This window comes from Eschscholzia californica, unplaced genomic scaffold, assembly GCF_041429995.1.
Source record: "Eschscholzia californica isolate CP2 unplaced genomic scaffold, dmEscCali1.0.p SCAF_6, whole genome shotgun sequence".
Lineage (NCBI taxonomy): Eukaryota > Viridiplantae > Streptophyta > Magnoliopsida > Ranunculales > Papaveraceae > Eschscholzia > Eschscholzia californica.
Window position 1 is genome coordinate 27,130,032 of NW_028238483.1, and position 19,251 is coordinate 27,149,282.

Below are 19,251 nucleotides of genomic sequence, written 5' to 3' on the forward strand. Positions count from 1 at the left end.
CTCGTCTCATGGTTGATTTTGGATGTATATAAGTTTGAGGATTCCGATCGAAAGGGAAATTCACTAACCTAGATGTTAGCTAAGTTGGAAGATCCTGGAGGATGGGAAGGAGAAAGAACATAGCTTTGATGCATGGTAACAACCCAGCAGAAAAAAAAAGGGAAAGGGGAGACACAAATGTTACCACCTAGGTTTCACATGAAAAACCCGAAGAAGCGGGGAAACAGGTTGAGAGATAATATTTGCTTACCATGATTTCTGCTCAGAAATTAAGAACAGACACGAGAAATGACGATCCTTACTAAAAAGTTTCTTAGCTATGACCTGAAAGATTGGAATATAAATTGTTGTATTGACAAGTATGTAAAAGAGGGAACTTGTTAGGTATTATAGTTGGGAGTACTAATTATGTTTGTGCATGAATAGATGACATATTCAATCCCTACCACATCAAAAATAGAATTTTTTACTCAAAAGTCCAAAAAATGGGCCTTTAACTAAGATTTGGCCCACCATAGATTATTATTACTTATAAAACCCATTTTTTCAAAAATAAATCCTAATCAAACCCAATTTTGGATCCCAATGTGCTTTTTGCCCATCTCTAGTAAGCAACATATTTAGATAATCCCTCTTTTACCCTTATATATATATAACCTCTTTCACTCTCTTTCTATTATTCAACCAAAATTTCATTTTCTCCTTGCTCTCTCTACACTCAACAGTGTACTCTCTCTCTCTACCGGAATTGGGTGATCGGACATGAAATTGGTTTTGTCGGAAACGAAGTCCGACCGTTGAACTACCGGTATGATTTCATCTTCATCTTCTTTAATGTTTCATCTTCTTTGATGTACTCATCTCTAATCTCCATCTTCTTTAATCTTCATCTCCATCTTTCTTAATATTCATCTTCTTCTTCTTCTTTAATCTTCATCATCATACAAGCAACAGATGTATTGTGCATCATCCATCTTTTTCTATTTCTCTCTTTTCAATCTATCTTCTTCAAATTTCTATATTATTCATTTTTTTTGCATTCAAAATCATTTTTCAAAGTTTTTTTTTAAACTTTCTACAAACTATCTACATCTTTAGTTTTTTGTCTAATTTTCTTCTAACATAGTGAAAAAGATCCACAAATTTTTTTTTCTAAGAAAACAAATGTACACTTTTAGATCTACTTTTCAGTTTCTCTCTCTAAAAATTACGTTTTTAGCACATGTTGATTTTCAACAAACAGATTGACTTTTGTTCTAAGCATTTTTAAATATGTCGTCAGTACGTTCTTATTACAGTGAGCAAACTCAAAAATATTTACTTATTTTTATAGATGTTACGACAAAAATTTAGATTTTGTGTCTTACAAAGATTGATATATGTTTTAAGCATTTTAAATTTGTTGTAGAAACCATTTTAAGCATCTTCATCTTCATTGCACCTTCATCATCTTTATCATCAAAATCATTTTTTGTTCATCTTCATCATCAACACCATTTTTTGTTCATCTTCATCATCTTTATCATCAACTCCATTTTGTGTTCATCTTCATCATCTTTATCATCAACACCATGTTTTGTTCATTGAACCTTCTTTGTTCTTCATTTCTTTTCCATTTTTTTCTTTAAACTTTCTCTCTCTAAAATTTTGATGATAAAGATTTCATGTTTCATTTTCCTTTTTGTGAATTCATGTTTTCTGTTTTCATAATATTTGTTTGGTTTTTAAACTCATCTTTCGTTATACACCAAGTTATGTCCTAAGCAAAACCTAATATGTTATGTTGTCCAGTTTAAACACATTACTTTTCTTTATATTTTTGAGGGAACTCAGAAAGTTGCTTTTTGTTTTGCATAAATTTCACGAAACATATTTTCATTTCTACAAACACAAACTTTTTTGTTCATATTCTTTTATGCTTTCTGAAGCATATATTGTTGTGTTAAGAACTAGAAAATATTCAGTGGGGTTTTCACTTAAAAATTATTCTTTTTAAGAACATTGTATTTGAATCATGATGCATAAAATTTGTTTTTGTCACTTAGTTAGGTTTATTCTTTGCACAACCACATTTTCGAAAACATAAAGTTTCTTTGGTTTCTTTCTTCATCTCATCTTCATCATATTTTCTTTAAACTTTCTCTTTCTAGATTCATCTTCATTGCACCTTCCTTTCATTGAACCTTTTCCATTTTTTCTTTGAACTTTTTCTTTCTGAAATTTCGTTTTGATAAAACTTTCTTATTCATCTGTATGTTTTCGTTGATGTTTCATGTTTTTCAGATTTCATGTTTTATTATACTTCTTTGCAGGTTTGAAGAAAGAAATTGATGTGCTGAAAGCAAATCAGGTATTTTCAAAAACAATTTCTTTTTGGATTTCAACAAATTCAGATATGTTTCCATTTGGATGAGTCAATTTCTTTTTCGATGTAAACATATTCAGATATGTTTTGGAATACCTAAAATATGTTACTTGCATACGAAACTTTGTCTGCATTAGCCAATATTTGTCCTGTTGTGCATGAAGCATATTTTAATATGTTCAGATAATATGACATATATTTTGTAAAATATTTTACTTTGTTCAGATAATAAAATCGTTTATATGTTCTTCAAGGTTAAGGAGGAGCTGGAACCAGAGAGTGAAGAGGAGACAAGATTGTTACAATTCAGTGAAAAGTTGGTTCTTCAAGTGAATATGGAAGACAAATTATCCTTTGTGATTGTCCACAATATTTTGTTATGAATATTATCTATTTTGCCTTCTACCTAATTTTTAGATGTTTTAACTTTTATTTCTGAACTCTCTAACATTTAGTTTTGTGTTCGAGTATATTATTATAACGTCAAAGTTATTTCCCTACAAATTAGGTTTTGTTCCAACCAAATTTTCAACATCAAAAATGTGTTTGAACAAATCTTTGGTTGTTCTCAATAATTTTGTAATTCCGAACAAATTCATATATGCTCCAAGAAAGTTTTCAACCTCAAACATATTTCCGAACAAATTATTTTTTTGCATGAAGAAAATTTACAACTTCAAAGATTTGTTCTCAATAATTTATTTATTTCCGAACAAATTCATATATGCTCGAAAGAAATTTACAACCTCAAAAATATTTCCGAACAAATTAGTTTTTGCATGAAGAAAATTTACAACTTCAAAAATGTGTTTGAACAAATCTTTGGTTGTTCTCAATAATTTTCTAATTCTGAACAAATTCATATATGCTTCAAGCAAATTTACAACCTCACAAATATTTCCGAACAAATTAGTTTTGGCTTGAAGCAAATTGGCAACTTCAAAATAGAGATCGTTCAAAATAGAGTTCCTCAATTTACAACTTCAACATATGCTCCAACCAAATATTAAGTTTTTCATGCAACATGAATTCACTTTTCCAAACACAAACATGTTTGTTTAGATTCTTTTTTTACTTATCAATTGTTAAATGAATATATTTGCTCTTCATATTCGGGATTCATTCTGAATGAGAATATCTTCAACATTTTCCACTTCTTCTAAACATTTTTAGAAATGCTGATAACATTCGTTTTAATGTCTGGAGCATTTTTCCGTATTCCTACTGCATATAATCATTTGTACGACAAACCCCCTGAATGTCATGGACATAACCCAAGATTAGTACGACAAAACCGTAAATCTTTGAAACAGAACCCAAAATGTCTTTAACATAACTGTAAATGTTTCCAAAACCCCCCAAAATGCTAAACGAATAAATAAAGTTTTTCTACCAAGTAAAACACTAAAAAATCACCAATATTCCCCCGAATGTCTGATAACGAATCCAAAAAATCGTCAACAAAACCATAAATGTTTGAAACCGAAACCATAATATCTTCAACATATTTTTAAATGTTTCCCAAAGCCCCCAAAATGCTAAACAAAGAAGAAAAGTTTTTTTACACAGTAAAAATCCAAAATTCTTCAACAAACCACTGAATGTCTGGAATATAACCCAAAATAACAACAACAAACCCGTAAATGTTTGAAACAGAACCTAAAATGTCTTTAACATAACTGTAAATGTTTCCAAAATCCCCCAAAATGCTAAACGAAGAACACAAGTTTTTTTTACCAAGTAAAACATTCAATAATCATCAATATTCTCCCGAATATCTAAAAAACAAACCCAAAATGTCGTCAACAAAACCATAAATATTTGAAACAGAGCCCAAAATATCTTCAACATAATTTTAATTGTTTCCAAAACCCCCAAAATTCTAAACGAATAACAAAATCTTTGTTACCCAGTAAAACACCCAAAATTCCCCAACAAACACCTGAATGTCTGAGACAGAACCCAAAATTCACCAACAAACCCCTGAATGTCTGGGACAGTACCCTGAAATAACTACAACAAAATCATAAATGTTTGAAACGGAACCCAGAATGTCTTTAACATAACCCAAAATGTCTGAAAACGAACCCAAAATGAACAAAACTAGGAATGTTTGAAACAGAACCCAAAATATTTTCAACATGTAAACTTGTTTATAAATGTATTGTGGTTTTTTAAAAACAAACCCTCAAGTTTTGAAAACGAAGAATAGGAATAAATCTAACATAAAGTAACACAAAAACCAGAAATGTTTACATCACAGGGATTTTTATATGTAGATCTGAAGAACAAATAATCCAAAATAAACAAGAATTTGTTAAAACGCATCTAATGTGTTCTGGGAACACCTAAATATTTCTGCATATCAAATACTTCTGTAGAACAAAATCTAGATTTAAAAAACAAAGGAATACAAAATCAAAGATACATCTCTGATAAGTTTACACAAAAAACACAGCAAAACATGATGAAGATCTTAAATATTCAACAACAAATATTTATTTTTCTCCTAAAAATCGAGTAAAAAACCCTAACTATGAAGTTACTTACACGAAACGAAACATCTTTTTTAAGATTCTGCATAAAACTAGATGTTACAAACACTTAAGAAAACAACATGCACAAAACCATACGTCTAAACAAATCTGAAATTGTTTATAACACATCTTTGTGTGTTCTAGAAAATATGACTTTTCTTCATGTAAACAACTTATATGTTCACACATGTAAAACTTGTGTACACATGTACAGTGGTTTTGAAGAACAAACCAGCCAAAAGAAATAAAATTTGTAGATCTGAACAACAAACCAGAAATGTTTACCACAAAGTTACACAAAAACTAGAAATGTTTACATCACAGGGATTTTTATATGTAGATCTGAAGAACAAACCATCCAAAATAAACAAAAATTTGTTAAAACATATCAAATGTGTTCTGGGTACACCTAAATATTTCTACATATCAAATACTTTTGAAGAACAAAATCTAGATTTAAAAAACAAAGGAATACAAAATCAAAGATACATCTCTGATAAGTTTACACAAAAAACACAGCAAAACATGATGAAGATCTGAAATATTCAACAACAAATATTTATTTTTCTCCTAAAAATCGAGTAAAAAACCCTAACTATGAAGTTACTTACACGAAACGAAACATTTGGGGGTTTAAATGCGAACAAAAATCTTGTCAATTTCAACATAAACAACTCTTTTATACCTTTCAGAGAGTTACTTCTCAACCGGCGGCAAGTACAAAGGTGATTCTCACCGGAACCGACAAAACCCTAGTTTTTTCATGTTAGAATCGATGAAGTTTGCCTTTTCGATCCGGAACCCTAACAAAATTTGTTAGATAATCTATGTTTTTTTCTATTTCATTTGGTTTTTTGAGAGAGAAGATGGAGAGTTGAGCTTAAAATCGAAAAGGAAAAAGAGAGTGAAGATTTTTTTAGAGAGAGAGAGAGAGAGAAAAGAAGTGAATCTCTTGGCTGAAAGAGAAATTGGTTGAAAGAGTAAAGGGTGGGTCTTGGGTTATTAACCTGGAGTCTGACTTGATGGGATGGGTAAAAAATTGGCTCTAAAATTGGGCGGGAAATTTGGGAGGAAATTTTGGGCCAGGATAGTCATGTCCCTTGTTTATGTAAGTGAGGGTAGTTACGTACTTTTACTAAGTGGGTTTTTTTCTCAATATTATTTTAGACTGGGCCTGATCCTCTCTCGGGTCCCAACTTTTGGGCCTTATAATAACGGTCCCCCAAAAATAACCCATTAGAAGCCATTCCAGTGTGTAAGAGATGGAATATTCCACACACCCATGTTTCTCTTCACACTCTTCAGAGTTGAGACCAACCCTATGAAACCCACTTAGGAAATGGGTTCTCTCTCTCTCTCTACTTACCTCATAATGGAGAGAGCATTGATATATAGGTGTATTTTCAATGTCTAAAGCTATTTTCTTTCTCTTTCTTTCCACAGGTGAAGGTATGGTGTGTACCCACTTTGAATGAGTGATTGGTTTCACTTTTCATCTGAAATTATTCTCCATTAGGGAAAGTGTTCAGAAATGCTTTTCTATAATTGCATATTTACAGTTAAACAACTTCAAAGTTCAAGAGGCTTGGGGGGTGGTGGGGGTAGCATATATGTGGACATCGATGAATAATTGGTCGATATTTATAGTGATATTATTATCCTCTCATATGAAATAAATTATTCTGACTGAGGTTTAAAAAAGACAGTTCGACTTTCGTGTACACGATTATGAAAAATGCAAATTGTTGTTTGCTCGACGCAAAATGTTGGCCAATGCAACAAACAGGTTACCTGGGAAAATGATTGGCTCTTGCAATGGGGGGGGGGGGGGTGACTTTATATGTGTTTATTGTTGAATCTGATCTATAGATTAGGAAGTCCGGGAGGAAATGAATTATTTTCGAAAGAAGTGAAAGGACAAAATCAGATGTTGAATGAAAGGGACATGACTGATGAAAAGTCAGTCTCACTCACTATGGTGGACTTCAGGTGGTGTGGGAAATCACTAATATTTAGGGTCCGTTTGATACGTTAGAATGTCTGATAAAGAAAATCAGTCTTTTTCTGATAAAGTTTCAGCCTTGATGCTATGCCCCGTATCTCCAGGCTGAATCCTGGCCGATTGATGTGTCGGGCATAGATCTAAAGAGAGAAACTTAGGCAGGCGTTTATAGCCGGACCTCGTTGGATTTTGACAATTTGCTTTAGTTACAGAAGCAACATGGATATAATATGTGTTGCAAATTTGAAAGCATAGAGATCCCACCCAGTACTGCCTGCAGAAAATCTTTTGCTTGTGGGAAACTCTGATTCTCTGCCTGTTTACTCAAATGAACTTGTCACTTTTCACTTGGTTTGTGTTTTCCTCCTTTTTCACAGTTTCACTGTTTGAGCTTTGGATCTTCCAACCAAATAAACCTGAATTGTTGAATATAATATTCTTCCCATAGTGATGCTAAATGGCGAGATACTATGTAGCCGACTCCAATTGGATAGTTATTTCTCTCGCAACATGGCCTCCAATGGGAGCCGACCACGTCAGCTTTCGGCCTGTTGTCAGAGCTTTTTCGGGGGGCGTTTAGTATTTACTTCTTCCTACGAATAAGCACCTCTGATTTGGCTATAGTCGCCCTTTAGTGCCTTTGACTCCAAACTTCTTCATATTTAGAAAAACAAAGGGGAGCTTGATCTTGGTCTTGTGAAGTAGGCACCCACCACACTGGAGTGCCCTATTGGCCAAAGCAAAAGGCGCTCTGGGTGCCTTTGCCCAGGAAGGCAGAGGCGCTTCACCGTTCCTCCTATGATCATGTGTTTAGAATTGAATGTATTCATTTATCTGCATCGACTTGTATGGGCACAAGCAAAATCAAAGAAAGAGAAGAGTTTTGATTTAACTCTATATATACCAATTTCTGAACTAACACAAAGCAACTTCTTGCTATAGAAAACATTCTTGGACTACAACTAAACTACTCTGAATATCATAAAACATCGATAATACACGAGATTACCAGGAAAGGTTACTAGCTAAAGGAGACTAAGAAATAAACATATCAAGTACTCCTTCTACATGTATAGTTGGATACTAAGTTATAAGACAACATTATATCATAATTCCATCTGATATTAGGTACCAATACCAAGCTTATCTTAACTTTGATTAGTTGGGCTTAAAGAACTTGAGCTTCATTCCGCTATTGACCATGCTCCATATGCCTCCGATCGAGAAAGCTAAACTGAATGCAACTCCTAGCCACCCAAGAGTCCAGTTGAAATACCAATTAAAGCTATACTTTTGAGGCTTTTTGATGAGAACCCACATGAAACAAGGGTAAGCAAATGTGACAGGAAGAGTTAGTCCTCCCAACAAACCAGCAATGCTTGAGAGAAATGGGAGAGCTATTCCAATGAAGAAGGAAATGAATCCATAAAAGATTCTGAAACCAGATCGAACCCAAATTGAGCAAGGGCGGTTAGTACGACTAGTGTAACCAGCTTCAAAGCTATCAAAAACAGGCATCGAGTAAATCTGGAAGCTACTTAGGCAGTTGAAGACAACGAAGAGGAAAGTCGTAGCGAGTAGTCCTCTTGGAATATCATGGCTATGAAATCCATACAAGGCATTCAAGATCCCTCCTGAAGGCATCTGCAAGAGTATTACAGAAATGATGAGCTATTCGGTTCATGTACATCCGCTAATCTAGAAATAAAGAATGTGATACAAGTGAAAACTTACAAGGTTTCCATATGCCCAAAAGCCTCCAATCGAGACAGGGAACACACACATGGCAATGAAGAAATACGCGACCTTAGCTCCCCTCCACATAGGCACATGAGCCGGGTGCTTAAAAGTTGACGGCATTGTTGCCTAAACAACCCAGTTGGTTTTATTTTGAGTTTCCATTATAAAAAAAAGAACACGATATCAAAAGTAAGAAAACAAGTTAAAATTCGATTATACCTGAATCTCCAAAGCAAGATTATGTCCTCTAAAAGCGAAAGCTACGATTCCAAGTGCATTCATGATTGAGAACAAAGAAGAAGAGAGGGAAGGTGACGAAATGGGCTGATAAGAAATGGATGGTGGTCTAGGTTGACTAACAGAGAGTACCCAAACCATTGTAGAGTACGTAATGGCTGTGATAGCTCCTATTAGAGATAACCCGGCTATCGAATTGAGGTTTGGAAGTTGTGACAGAACCACACATAGAGTGGTGAAAACCAGATACCACTCAATGGTTGAGAGAGGATTTGAAGTACAGAGTTGGCCACAGACTAGTTGAAAGAAGAGTTTCATGGTTTCACCTCCAATCAAGATAAGTGCAGTTGCTGTTCCTGCTGATAAATAAACTGTTGGGAATAGAGCAAGCCACACACCTAACCTTTCCCCTGAAAAATACAAACCCAAAGAAAAACATAAAACCAAGAAACAGTAAGATTTGAACTCTAATCTCCGCAATACAAATGTTTTTTGTTTGGATTGAAAACTTGACAGATAATAGAACTGAAGGTTGTGATAATGAAATGAAGAACTCACCAAATGCTGCTTGAGCGAGTTCGACATATCTATTGTATCTTCTACCAGGAACAGCTTCATGAAGTTGGACAAGAATCCACAAAGTGTAAAGTTGCCAAAAGTAGGCTACTGTTAAGGATATTAGCCCCCAACTCCTGCACATTTAGTATATGTCTGAATTAGATTTCATGATTCTTGTTTTAAGCTAGGGAGGAGGTCGTCGCCGGACAAAATTCTATGGGCATCTTTTAGTTTCTAAGATTCCAAGGAGACGGAAATAATTAAGGGGTATTCATTTTGAAACTTCTCAATCTTTTTTCTTTTTTAAAAAACACACCCGTCCGACTTCATCTTCTTCACCATCACCACTATAACCACTACCATCCGTCTCCTTCTTTCTCTCGCTCCATGGAATCCCTTGACGAGAGACACCCTTAACATAAGAAACCGTTATTGAGAGAGAGTGAGAGAGATATGGTGGTGCAGCTGTAGTGGTGCGGGTGAAGAAGATGAACGAAAGAGGGATCTAAAAGCAAATAATTTAAATTTTAGGTCCTTAAAATAGATTGTCCTACAGCAAAAGAAAGTCAATTGAATCAAATTAGATTGACTAGTTTTTTGCTCCCCCAACTATTTCATTTGGGTTGTTTTATAGTATTAAAAACTCAAAGATAACACAGTTTAGCTTAACTTTGTGTTTTTGTTTCTTTTTCTAGATTTAAATATCTATACTTAACATAGATTTTATCTATTTTGGTGTGGAGAATTAGAACTACTGAACGATCCTTTTAATTTCAATGCAATGGATGACGTTCTAAAGTCTAAACATATGAGAAGTACCTTTAAATTGTTATTAACGTATGTACATATATATATATATATATTGACGTGGACTTGACGTGGACTTCAAGAGTCATTATAGTCGAGACATAGATATCTCGTGAAGAGATAATATGAAGATACATTAAGATTCATGACTTGAATAATACTAATAATAACCTTTGACTTAAAAGCCGGCCGGCGTGGCGTCTTGCATCACACTCGACCAACATTTATAAAAAGAAGGAAACGATTATTTTTTTTAAACGAAATAAAAATATTTAAATAAACTTTCAATTAGGCTCTATTAAAACATTACTTGACGTGAGATAGGCCGGCTGTTTATATACATTCTCAAATTAAACAAATAAAATTGCAGACATTATGTGTAAAATTTGACCACTCAAGCCACTTTACGTGGGGCACATAGCATTGTTATTTAAAAAATGACGTTATGTCCGGCACGAATCCCGACCAATCCCGACGGGATGACGTGTCCGACCATGATCTAGAGAGAGAAAGTAAAAGAATTTCTCTCTCTAAATCATGACCGGACACGTCATCCTACCGGGGTTCGGCCGGACATTCTATCACCCTTGTTATTTTTTCTAATCTCAACCAAAATCTTCCAATTAAAACCCAATTTCTGCCCCATAGTTAGTCAATTTTTAAACAAAAATAATAAATGAGAACCATTAATGAGAAGAATTGAATACTAGGACAGAAAGACTTGGGGAATATTTGGGAGAGAGAGTAAAACCAAAACAAAAGAAAAAATCCAACAAGATGAACATATAAAAAATGTTATGAATAGTATTTCAACAACAAAAAATGTCACCAATAGTAAAAAACAATCAAATTTACTTCGATAAGAATGCATCATAGAAAACGAATTTAATTTAGAGAGAGAAAGTAAGAAAGTTAGGTAGAGAGAGAGAGAGAGAGCGTACCAACCGAGGAAAGAGAAAGCAACAGGCAAGAGAAGAGCCTGAAATCCAATACCAGCATTTAGATTATGAAAAGCAGCGTAATGTGCGTTACCATTTCTTGATTCTGTTATCGGAAGCCATGCGTCTTGTGAGTTTAGCTTCGTCAAATGACCCATCTCTTCCAAATACCCTTTCATATTTACTAACACTCTTTTCATCGGAGTTCCAATCGGACTTAAAAATCTCGGCGATATTAACGACGTCGGCGTCCAAGCATTTGATGACGATTTCCCGTCTCTATTAGTACTAATCATTCTTCTTGGTGATCTTGTTCCTGTAGGTGTTAATCCCGACGGTGTTAAAACTTCTGGCGTCGTTATTCGTGGCGTCACTGGTATTGAAACTACTTCTGTCGTCGTAGTCCACTCTCCTCCACTCATCGCCACCACCGCCGCAGCTGACTTTTCCTGATTTTGTTGCTCCATTGTTTGTTTGTTAATTTTTGCTCCTACCCACAACTCTGTTTATCACTTTCTCTCTCTTGCTCTCTAGAGTTGGATGAGAAATGTACTTTTAGTTAGCTCTTTATATATATATATATAGATGGGGGTGGGTTCACTGGGTTGAGAGAGAGAGAGGGAATGATTTTCTGTCTCTAATCTATTGAGATAATAGCTCAGAATGAGAATGCGTGTGGGAAAGAAAGAAAAAATGAATGAATCGGACGAGGAGAAGGAAGAAAGGGGGTTGTACTGGTGATGGGTATTGTCTTTCTTTCTTCTGTAATTGCTTTTGTTTATTTCAGTGTGGTGTCTGAGAAGTGAAACAGAGAAAGTCAGAGTGAGCGATTGAGTGAGTGGGTGGTGGTGGTGGTGGTGGTGGGGATGGAAAGAGAAAGATGAAGTGAGGGATGGGGTCCAAATAAGAGACAGAGACAGAGACAGAGACAGAGACAGAGAGAGAAAGTAAACATAAACATAAATATAAATGAAAGTTGAAGCAGAGAATACGAGGACAAACTACTTACAGTGTTTCTACTTTGTGTGGGGAGTTCTCTCAGTCACTTATTAGCTAATAGGTTAAAGCACCTACCTTGTTGAGATGTTATACAAACTACAGAGAGGGTTCATCAAGGATCTAGACATTAACTAATGGAAAATGATAAAAGAACCCTACCCCTGCACTCCGAACCGTCGAGTTTTCGCCCACATTCGTTACTAATGGGACGAATTTTATAGATCGGTCTATTTAACAGGTCGGGTACGGGTTGAAGTTAAAAAGATAATCGGATTTGAAGCGGGTTTTGTGTTAGGTAGTATGGCCTGCACCCGACCCATTTCATATTAAATGGGACGAGATGAGGACGGGTCGGTGATGGTTAAACTATTGGTAATTGGGACGGGTACGATAATTAAATACTCACACAGATTAACTATTAGGACGGTGATGATAAAACCCGTGTACTAAAGAGACGGAATTGGGAAGAGGGTGAATTGTCCCAAACCTGACCCGATGACATCCTTAAGTGAAAGATTTAAATATCCCTTGTCCTATTAAGAGGAGCGCACGAGAGAGCCCCCGTACTAGCTCCCTTAATTGATATTTGAATGGCCTTTTCTTTTTGTATGCATTTGATTATGAGTGATCCTAGAAGAGACTACAAATCAAAGTCTACTTCAAACGTACACAAAATCAACCGTCTCCATTTTTTAGTCAACTATTTATCTTTCTTTATGGAATTTTAACTCTCGATTGACGATTAGGTTAATTTCTATTTAGGTTTGCAGTAAGTCTACTTTTGTAATCTCTTCTATCAATTTCCTATAAGTATCTTTGGCATTCCTCGACCCATGATATATATGACTAGAACAAACCTATTAAATAAAGGTTCGTGTGTTTTGGGAAAACAAGATAATTTTTCGAAGTGTAAAAACTTTTTAGGTAGAACAATGAGACATCGTTTATTCTTTCTCTCCTTCCTCTTCCGACCACCATTGCCACCTCAAACCACCATATTTCCGTATGCCCTCTTTCTCTCTCTTACTCATTCATCTCTCCTCTTTCTTGTGTGGCAAAGGGGATAGAAACTCTTTTGTCGTAGTGGGAGAAAGAGAGAGATAGAGAAAGGAGGAGAGAAATTTGATTTGATTTTTTTAGAATCGTCGGCAAATTACTATTGTCGGCGATCTTTTCCTGTCGGAATTATAAGTTGTGGTAGAGGATGGGGAACAAAATCATTTCCACATAAAAATTTGTACCACGAAATTTTTTTATTTCCTCCAAGCAGCGACTTGAAATGAAATGAAGAGGTCCACTTTCTATACATTTTTTAATGTCAATAAACATCATTTGTGATAGCATTCGATGGGATGATTGGTATCCGGGTGACTCTAGATGATGCAGGTATGAACTTGGGGTACATGAATGGGTCATGTGGGGGTGTATGGTTAAAGCCGACACTCAGTCGTTTGTGAGTTTATTAAGTATTGACTAGTTTGTTGGTATTTAGATGATCAGTGTTACTTCATGACCCTTTCACAAAAATAATAAGTCGTGCCTAATAGCGGTACTTTTTTTTGTTGCAAATAAGAACCGATACTTATCTGTGATTTTATCTTCATAGCCTTATAACGAACTCGAGCTCGATATGCATGTACCAACTCAACATGATCCCTTCACCATGAGTGAAAAGTAAACCACTTTTTTAAGAAGGGGAAATCCCCACTAGCAGAAGTCCTAGTGATGGTGAACTAAGCCTTCTATGATCTTTTTGAGGAAGGAGAAACAAAAAGGACTGACAGGAGGGAGAGACGAAAGATAAGCCATTAAAGGAGAGAAGTGGAAATAGTTACAAGAAAAAAGGGTAGTTTGGGACAAAAGATTATCCCTAATGATTTGTAGATGGAATGGTTAGGAAACAGGACAAAAATTTCATTTTGAAAAATAAGAGACCAAAAAGACTAATTTCCATAGACATTGGACAAAATTGGAATTCACACTAAAACATTAGAGTTGGTTTTGGAGAAGATCTATGATACTTTATAGGGAAATGCTAAATGTAGAAAGAATCTTTGACAAGATTCTTGACAAAATGCTAAGTGAACGGTCCCGATCAAAGTCAAACTTAGAAAAATTTTGATCAACTTTTGTCTTTTAGTGAAAGAGTCATTAAGTCAAGAATTTTGTTAAGGAATTTGTACATGTAGCACTCCCGTACTTTATAACACACATATCCGGGTAGAATCTCGACCATGGTGTTTTCTCTCTCTAAATTTTACCAATCTACATACTTGACCAAAATTCTCAGGTCAATTTTGTTTGGAGAGTTATAAATTCGAAAACTACCTCTATTTCAACAGTTCAACTTACCAGGTATTATTGGCCATATAGAACTAACACATAATTTTAGGGTTGAGAAAATGAAGGACCCATATGATAGAACATAGATACTTGTGTCCTTAATAATATAAGATTTAACTCTAAACCATAACCCCTAGCAAAGTCTGTCTGTGAAGTTTATTTACCCAAGTCAAAACACCTGGAATTGATTTAACAAACGGTCAACGATCATTTCTAATTTTATCGATGTTCTAGGTTCAAAATATCAGAAATATAATATCAAACTTCAAAAAGTACTACTAGCTATAATTTGTAATTTGTTGGTTCGGAATCGGAGCGGGCATAGTTGTAGAATCTTCATGTACTAGACTTGAGCATCGTATTAGGATCACGAGTTGAGCCCATTTTTAAACTACTATTTCAAAACCTATCGACTATTAATTATTGTTTAGCCCTAAATCTTGAGATAAGAGTAAGTTAAAGAAGTAAACAAGTAGCTAGATTAGGTGAAACAAGATAAACAGTAAGTCAGTAACCACTATTTTCCATACATACTTGACTAAAGAAGAAGTAAAAAATCTGAAATCTTCCTTATATGAAAGCATGGGTTAAAGAAAAGAAAAAAAGGGAGGGAGAAAAAGAAGAGTATGGGAAAGGTTTGGGGGTTTAATGATTTTATTAGAAATGTCAGGGAGGAAGGAAGAAATTAATGAAAAATTTGACCGTTTGTTTTTTGTGTTCCCAAAACAAACAACAATGAGGTTTGGGTCTTCGATAAATATATGGTGATCATTTTTAGGAGGGAAAACAGGTTCGTCTTTTACTGTCAGTTTACACGTGATTTTTGCTCGGCGTTAGTTCCGGAGTTTCTTATTTCTTTATGGGAAGAGTGTTGTTGTTATTTTGGTTTCTATTGTAAAGGCATCTACAATGGTAGTAGAGCTCCAAATCTTGTGTCCCCGCTCAAGGAAGAGACCCAATTTCTAGTAACCTCGTTACTAGAAATTCTAAGTGTCACGTAAATTTTTGAAGCAAAAATTCGATTTTGATCTCTAAGATGATTTGACAATAGTTAAATAGAGGTATCTCAAGAGGACACCAAATCTCTAATTGTCTTATTATTATTTTTTAAATTTTGACCGGTAGAAATCAAATCTTCGTACATCTTCAAATAACTAAATATTTCTTAGTTCAACAAAAAAACTAAATATTTCTTTATAAAAGTTAGATTACCATATAAATAAACAAACAATTTTAGAGATCTGCACTGGAGACATACGGAAACTAGAAGATCTCAATAGTGTCATCTAGGAAAGAGAATCTCGAACGAGACTTGATATGTAGGTTGAACATAATTTTTCTTTTGAGTTTTACATATGAGATGCTGTAAGTTATGTTTCAACATGAATTCCACATTTTGGAATCTCTAAAGGCGCCTCCCAAAATTTCTATAAGCGCCTCCCAAAGGGTTTGACCCACGGTCAAACCCCGACAGCTGTAGGCGCCTCCCGTTCGGGGTGATCAGTCGGAGACCCAAAGGATGGTCTCGGACTGGCCCAGTCCGAATAAACTCGGATTGTCCAACCCGAGTGGGTTCGCCCAGTTCAGTCTGAGTCCGGAATTAGGATTTTCATTTTTTTTGGACTTCAATGAGATTTTTAGGGTTTCTGATCTTTGAAGAGGTTTCAAGATGATTCCAGAGTTTTAATTCTTTCAAACTTTTGAAGATGATTCTAGGGTTTTAAATGCTTTCAAAGTTTTGAAGATTATTTTCTAGGGTTTCGGAGTTTTGTGGAAGATTTTTAAGGTTTTTTTTTATTGTTTTAAAGCTTTGAAGAAGATTTCTATGTAGATGTTTAAGATTTCTAGGAAGAAGATTTCTATGGTAGATGTTTAAGATTTCTAGGGCGGGTATCATATTTCTTGTTCGTTTTTATTCCCTTGAGTTTAGCTATTGCGGAAAATTTTATTGAGGAAGAACAAAGAAGAAAGTAGAGAGAGAAAGTAAATTGAGAAAGAAGAACGACTGGTTGGCGGGGACTGGGGGGTGCTCGCTGGAGGCGCTCAAGCAAATTTGATAGGCGCCTACAGAGGAGAGGCGCCTACAGTAGTTTTAGTAGGCGCCTATAGACGCATCCAATTACTTAACATATTAAAATACTAATGGATAATGCTACTCGGACTCCCAAAGTACAGATAAAGTCAAGAATGTAGGCACTATTTGGTTAAAGATTTGTAAATCACTTTTATTTTGGTAAAGGTGAATAAAACCCACACCCTCAAAATGTTTACATTCTTGACTTTGTCTGTACTTTGGGAGTCTGAGTAGTATTATCCAATATGGGTATATTATCTTTGAGAAACTAAAAGGCCAGCGCTTTGGGGAAAGCTAAATAGTTTCCGGGGTGTGAAATTTTAAAGGGAATATGTAGAATTTTAGAGATTTTCCGGGGAAATAAATTTTAAGGGGAAATAAAAAAAAAACACTCCACCTCACCTCAATCTATCTCCACCTCACCTCACTCTCTCTCCACCTCACCTCACTCTATCTCCACCTCACCTCTTTGTCTTCTCCGATTTGGTCGCCGGCCGGAAAATTTTCCGGCCGGCGACCATTTAAAAAAAAAAAAAAATTCACTCTCTCTCTAGAAACTCCGGCGAAGGGAAACCCCTTCGCCGGAGTTTCTAGAGAGAGAGAGAGTGAAATTTCTTTTTTTTAATGGTCGCCGGCCGGAATTGAGGTGGAGAGAGAGTGAGGTGGAGAAGTATTTTGCTTTCCCCCTAAATAAAATTGTCAAACAAAATTGACCAATTTTTGACCAAGTCTTCACACCCCGGAAACTTTTTAGCTTTCCCCAAAGCGCTGGCCAACTAAAAATATACCTCTTTCTAACGTGGATGTACCACAATATTTCCAATAATTTTTATCTCGACTAAAAAATAAAGATCTCACTGTGCCATGCAAGTAGTGATGTTATAAAGGCCAGGCTGGCCCGGGTTGGGACCGACCCGTTTCGTACAGGCCCGTCCTGGCCCGTACGGAAAACGGCCCTGGCCAACCCGGGTTCTATTCTGGGTCCGGACTGGGCCTATGGTTTGGGCCCGACGGGTCAGGCCCGACCCATCAAAACCTGTTTTTTTTTGTTTCCTTTTTTCATGCCTTATTTTAAAAAATTTCATAGAGAATTTGAAAATATTCATTTTCGAAAAGATCTATCCAACAAAATCGTTCATAAAGGTTCATTTCCATAAAATATTTTCGAAAAATCTAACTTGTTAATTTATCTGTTTAAATCATCCTCTATATTATTTCCAAAACGTAATTTCTAAAATCACTTTCACGAAATCTTTTACAAAAATCTTTCTTAAACTTGTTAACCTATTTGTGTAAATCATCTTCTATTTATATAAATCATCATCTACTAATTAGTTTCAAAATATAATTTCTAAAATCATTTCCCAAAAATCTTTTCATAGAATCTTTCCTAAACTTATTAATTTATTTATGTAAGTCACCTTCTATTAATTATTTCCACAAAGTAATTTCTAAAATCAATTCAAAAAACTCTTTCTAAAAATATTTTCTATACTTATTTATGAAAATTATATCCTATTAACTAATAACTATTCCTAAAATCTTTCCAAAAGTCATTTCTAAATCATGTCATTATTTATAGAAAATCGTCTCTAATGTTTTAATTTTTTATATTCAAAATAAACTATAGATTTGTATTTTTCTAATAAAATTTTGGTTTTTCAAATATTTTTTTAAAAATATATTATAAATCTGGGCTGGCCTGGCCCGGCCAGGCCTGGGTCTGTACCCAGTCTTGGGCTGGGCCCTTGTATAACCAACCCGGGTTGAGGCCTGACCCGGGACACTTTCAACCCGGACCGGTCCGACCCGGCCTTTTAAGCATCACTACATGCAAGATGTTTTTGTTGAACATTTAGTGCTTGAAAAGATGATGATTTGCATGGCTAATTTTTGAATAAATTTTGAGAAGTAAAAGTAATAAAAACTTTTGGCATTTAATTATGCCAAAAATACTACTAGTTCTTTTCATAAGAGAGCTACAATCATTTATTGTGGCCTTTTGACCCCATATTATAGAGTGGATCTCGAAAGATACAAAGAACTCTTTCCAATAATTATCAGATATAGACATATCCGAACCTAATAATTATCTGACGGATATTATATATCAGTATCCGAATTGGACTCTGATAATATTAACGGGTATCGGATAATATCCGATATCCAAAACAAAAAAGAGAATTTATATTTTAAGTTGAAATTTTTAATCATTAGATCTAAATAATAAATCTCCACCATCCATTTTATACATTATTATTAATAAAATTTCTATTTTTATTATTTTTATATATTATTTGTCGGATAAAGATATTTGTCGGATAAAGATATTTATCGAATCATATGTTAGAATGTCCGTATCCGATAAGTAAATATCCGGTATATGTACAATAATCCTAGACATAAAAGAATTGATTTGTACAATAAAGAATGAGCAGTCAAAATTACTTTCACAAAGTGCGTCTAAACTCTGCATTTTTTCGCTTGTGCAAAATTTTTTGAAAATTTTGTCAAATTCTGTATTGTTTATTTACGTTTAAAAGTCATTGGGCAAGTTGTAATTTTGCCCCTACTATCCTTGTAGAGCATTTTGTGATTTGTAAAAACTAAACTCACATTTACTCTAGTTATCGTACTTTTTAAGCATGGAT

At 34.8% G+C, this 19,251-nt stretch overlaps 1 protein-coding gene across 1 annotated transcript; it reads right to left on the reverse strand.

Annotated features, from left to right (window-relative positions):
* Positions 1-7,785: 7,785 nt before the first annotated feature.
* On the reverse strand, positions 7,786-12,373 carry LOC147533047 (lysine histidine transporter-like 8). The gene is made up of 5 exons (XM_086649092.1): positions 11,188-12,373; positions 9,440-9,573; positions 8,864-9,291; positions 8,639-8,770; positions 7,786-8,548 (listed from the first exon to the last, which is right to left on the reverse strand). Exons 1-5 carry the CDS (start codon positions 11,649-11,651, stop codon positions 8,063-8,065), a joined length of 1,644 nt encoding a protein of 547 aa, XP_086505218.1. The 5' UTR covers positions 11,652-12,373; the 3' UTR covers positions 7,786-8,062.
* Between the last annotated feature and the right edge of the window lie 6,878 nt (positions 12,374-19,251).